Below are 4,480 nucleotides of genomic sequence, written 5' to 3'. Positions count from 1 at the left end.
AAAAAAAAAAAAAAAAAAAAAAAAAAAGGGAACTTATCAACAAAAAAAATTGTCTTTGTGTTATTGTGATTAACTTTTTACAATTTCCCTACATATCCGTTTTCCTGTTTTCTTCAGCTAATCCATTGGCATGGATATCTTCTTCAGATGATCATATAGCGTTGCAGCTAGCTACGCCAACTGAGTCTGGACTTCGCAGTTCACATGATCAACCATCGAAAAAGAAAAAAACATCAAAGCTATCGATCTTTGGCTCCAATGAAGAACTTGCCGATAGATAATCTAGCTAGACAAGGGTTAGAACTTTCATCTTCTCTGGTATATAACCCGTCTTCTTTCTTCGTTTGGAACATGAGAACATATTCGTTTTCGGGTTGGGGTTTATCGAAGAAACTGAGGACTTGTGGTTAGCTTGTTTTTGTGTATACTATCTATTTTATTTTGCAGTGTAAGCTATTTATAGTTCTATGAAGAGGATGGTTGGTTTTTGTTTCAAAATTATTGGATTTCCATGGTACTTGAAGTTAATGTTTCTAAATCTATAATTTTGCCAAAATACCAAAGGTGACGCCAATTTTTAACACTAGCGCAGTAAGCATAAATGTTCCTCTGCCGATTAGGAAACAAGTTTCAACACATAACTTGTACCTTTTATATACTTACACTGAGATATACATGGTTACTCCTACTTGTAGAAGTGCGTATGAGCCGGATCGTAGGAATCTGTCAGGTTATTATAAAAGACAGCCAAAAACATATATTCCAGGGCAATTACAGCTGAAGCCAGTGGTTTTGGTTTACAGCAACAAAACTATGCCATCTCTTCTCTAATTCCCACAAAAAGGCAGAACTAAACCAACAACAAATCTGCCTCTAAATCTCTACTTCGTGCATGCACTGATGATTGGCTCCTGTCTCTATACTACTAGGTGCATTCGCTGATGATGGGCTCTTCTTGTCTCCCAGGCATGAGCATATTATCGGAACCAAGTGATGGGAGTGGGAGTAGTGCAAACTTGAGGAAGCTGTGGTGGAATCATACAGTTCTGTTGTTGCTGCCACTGATGCAAGGCGAAACCATAGGTGGGCTCCACTTGCAGCTGCTGTTGAGCTGGTTGAGGAAAAGATGGACAGGTGTTTCCACTATCCTCTTCTATCACAGTGGCTGCGTCATCCATAACCGCATCCTCACCTGTCTCATCCAACTCAGTAATCTCTAGTGTACGCGGTTGTTGGAAGGTTCCTACGGACTGTGAGTAAGAAGTCTGAGCAGGATTCCAACAAACAACTGCTTTGCACTTGTTGGATCTCAGATCTTCACAGTGGTCATCATCAGCTATAGATGCATCGCGAAGGAATCTATCTGCACAAGAAAAGAAGAGAAGTTGTCAGAATATAGTGTCCAGATTCGGGATCACAAGTCAATTAGTGACTTTCCAAAAACAGATAGTAAATGAAGCTTAACAAAATCAGACACCTTCCTATAGCAGAAAAAACAAGTGAGAGGGAAATATTGGCTTTCAAACAAAAACAAAAATAAACTAGGAAGCATAACAAAATCTAACGCCTTCTTGTAGCAAAGAAACTACATGACAGAACCAAGTCATCATAATGTTTATGACTAAGCTCCCTCAAATTACAAAGAACGACTCAACATATAAACTATAAGACCTAATGTCATCTGAATCCATACCACCCTTGAACCCTGAATGTTTGCTTTTGAAAACAACTTGAGAGTTGTACATCACCTTATTTTGCGTAGCCTTTCACAAGTGAATAACTTTGAGGAAAAGGCAAACAATTCGATGGTGCAAAGACAGAAACAACCAAAGAAAAACTAGTGGGTTCAACATAATTAATGAGCTACGAAATCCCAGTAATATAGTAGCTAGAGCCCAAGGTTCTCCTTCTTCAAAAGTCTATTCACAATCTAAATAAGATCGGCTACACTATTTGCTGAAACTCATCCCACAATCTAAGAAAGTTCAGAAGAATCATCACTTGTTCACTTCATCATTTCATTATTGGTTCAATAATAAATATAACACCCCAATTTGATAAGATAAAAAAAAAACTTACTCTCAAAGCCAGAAATCAAGTCTCTATCAACAAAAAGGTTTCGAGAAGAAGAAGGAGGCTGATGACCATAATGGAGAGGCTTAAACAGAACAATTGCTCTCTCATCGTTCACAGGCGAAACCTCGATCTCTTGCATCGCCAAATCAGTTTCCTCTTCCTCCATAATCGGTGGCAAATCCACATCCTGATTCAAGGATACACATCATCATGATCACGAAACCCTAGCTAGGCTTTACATACACGAATAAAAAAAAACTCAGGAGAAAGACAGAAATAGTACCAGACGACGAATCTTCCTGGCTGGAGAAGAGAGGGAAAAATCAGACAAGTCATCGTTTACTCTGTCAATATCTTTCCGCTTCATCGACAAGCGATCGTTCTCCTCCATAGTTCCTTTTTCAACGGCAAGTGAAGCTTTTTTTTTTGCAGAGATAATTAGTAAAAAGATATGGTGGACAAGTAAGAAGAAGCGACGACATGTATAAAGACAAAAAAAAGGGGAGAGAAGAAGAAGAGGACTTTCTCAGCTTCTCCAGATGATTCGAGAAAGGCCTTAAAAGTTAAAACCATAACATAAACAAGTACTGGGCGTTCGGTTTAATCGGGTCATTCGGGTCGGATTATTCGGTTTTCTAAAATTCTATCGAATAGACCCGAATTAAAACTCGGTTCCGGTTGGATTGGATGTCGGTTCATTCGGGTCGGTTATTGGCTAAAATTTATATTCCAAAATTGAACCGACTTTTTTTTTTCTTTGGTTTATTCGGATTCTATTTCGGTTCACATATTAAAAATATGAAAGTTTTATTCTATGACAAAAAATCCAAATCGACTAAACCATTACAAATAAGAGGCCCAAAATACAGCTAACAAAAACCCAACATACAGTTAATATAGCCCAACCCAATAAAATATTAGGGTTTTGACAAAGGTATGAGCCGCCGATTGAGTGACTGCGGCTGTGATGGAACGGTAACAGCAATGATGTTCTCCGTCCACCTTATTTCCTGAGGTTGAGTTGAACGAGGTTGATAAGTCCATTTCTAACATTTTCACTAAAACAAGAAGGAAAACAAGTAAATCGGTCGAGATAATCACGAAGTGTCGAAGTCTAAGATCTAGACAACGAAAAACATGCAAGACCAATAATCAAATCTAAACACGAACCTCACACTGTAACTTCATTGAAGGCGGATTAAGGTGAGGGAGATTCTCCATCATAACTGCCATTGTTAAGTATCGATAAAGCTTCCGATTTAGAAGAAAATAAAATGAAGGGAATGTGAAGAGAAAGACGAGACCGAAGAAGAGAAAGATGTACTAGAGTTTAGAAAAAGAGGAAGGAGAAGAAGAAGAAGAAAGATCGTAAAAGAGAAGAGAGTGGTAGAAGCACGCTAGATCTTTTTTCTTTCTAGGATCGTGTTATAATGAATTATATCTAGGGTTTAAAGTTTTTATATCATGTTCCCTTAACCGAATAAACCGATCGGTAATCGGATACCGAACCGAAAAACCGATTTCCGAATTCCTAAAATAATCCTACCGATCGGTTTACTTCTCTTCTCTCATTCACTGTTGAAAACCGAATGTTTCGGTTTGATCGGTTCGGTTTGATCGGTTTTTGCCGATTGCCCAAGACTAACATAAACGGTCTCTTTCATGATATATCCGGTTCTTTTTTATTTTGGTTAGTAAATTTCCGGTTAACTGATCGAACCGAGATGACCATGAAGCCCCCAAAACAAAATAAGAAGTTTTAAATAATAGAAACCGGCAAAATGTTTAAGAATTATTAATTATAACACAAAACATATGGTAGTAAAACTCTTTTTTTTGTTAACCATTGGGCCACAACAAGCAAACCCATTAGCCAAATCCCTACATTCGTAGAGAACGGGACTCGATCTCGGGTGTGATGGTGCCTTGTGCATTAAGAACTTACCATTGGCCATTGCACTAAGGTCACTTCACATAAATAGCCAAATCCCTGGTTAGTAAAATTCTTTTCAGCAAATAAATAGTAAAATCAAGTGAACCAGTAGTAAAATGCTCATGATTGTCTATTCTCCTTTTGAAGATGAGAAATTTGTTAGAAAATTGGTAATCTCATATCCTTTTATTAGGTCTGGGCATAAAATCCGAATCCAAAAATCCGAACCGAATCCAATCCAAAAAATCGGATAAAAACCGATCCGATATTGAGGAAATAACTGATCGGTTTTTGTTCTCATTACTTTTGGATATCGAATAATATCCGATCTGAACCAATATCCAATAGATATTCGAATATAACCGAAAATATAGGAAACAACTTGATAAGGATAAATATACATGTAACTATATACGATATACATGAACTGAAGATATAGATTTACCCACCTAACTATATATATGATATATA

At 37.4% G+C, this 4,480-nt stretch overlaps 2 protein-coding genes across 4 annotated transcripts in view; one reads left to right on the top strand and one right to left on the bottom strand.

Moving 5' to 3' along the window:
- LOC104723973 (methyl-CpG-binding domain-containing protein 2-like) overlaps positions 1-517 on the top strand; it is a 2,704-nt gene extending 2,187 nt beyond the window's left edge. For 2 of the 3 annotated variants that reach the window (XM_010442400.2, XM_010442399.2), the window contains exon 5: positions 118-517. In XM_010442400.2, coding sequence (XP_010440702.1) covers positions 118-281 — 164 coding nt within the window. In that variant the 3' untranslated portion in view covers positions 282-517. The remainder of the gene's footprint in view (positions 1-117) is intronic. The other variant, XM_010442401.2, reaches the window with a different exon arrangement.
- Positions 638-2,504, bottom strand: LOC104723972 (the record flags this gene model as incomplete). The annotated part of the gene is given in 3 exon segments (XM_010442398.2): positions 638-1,363; positions 2,080-2,263; positions 2,360-2,504. Coding segments are annotated over 3 exon segments (678 nt in total). The 3' UTR covers positions 638-977.

The sequence above is a fragment of the Camelina sativa genome, chromosome 11 (genome assembly GCF_000633955.1).
Source record: "Camelina sativa cultivar DH55 chromosome 11, Cs, whole genome shotgun sequence".
In the NCBI taxonomy this organism is placed as follows: domain Eukaryota; kingdom Viridiplantae; phylum Streptophyta; class Magnoliopsida; order Brassicales; family Brassicaceae; genus Camelina; species Camelina sativa.
Note: the sequence above shows the minus strand (reverse complement) of the source record. Positions and strands in the feature narration are given on the sequence as shown.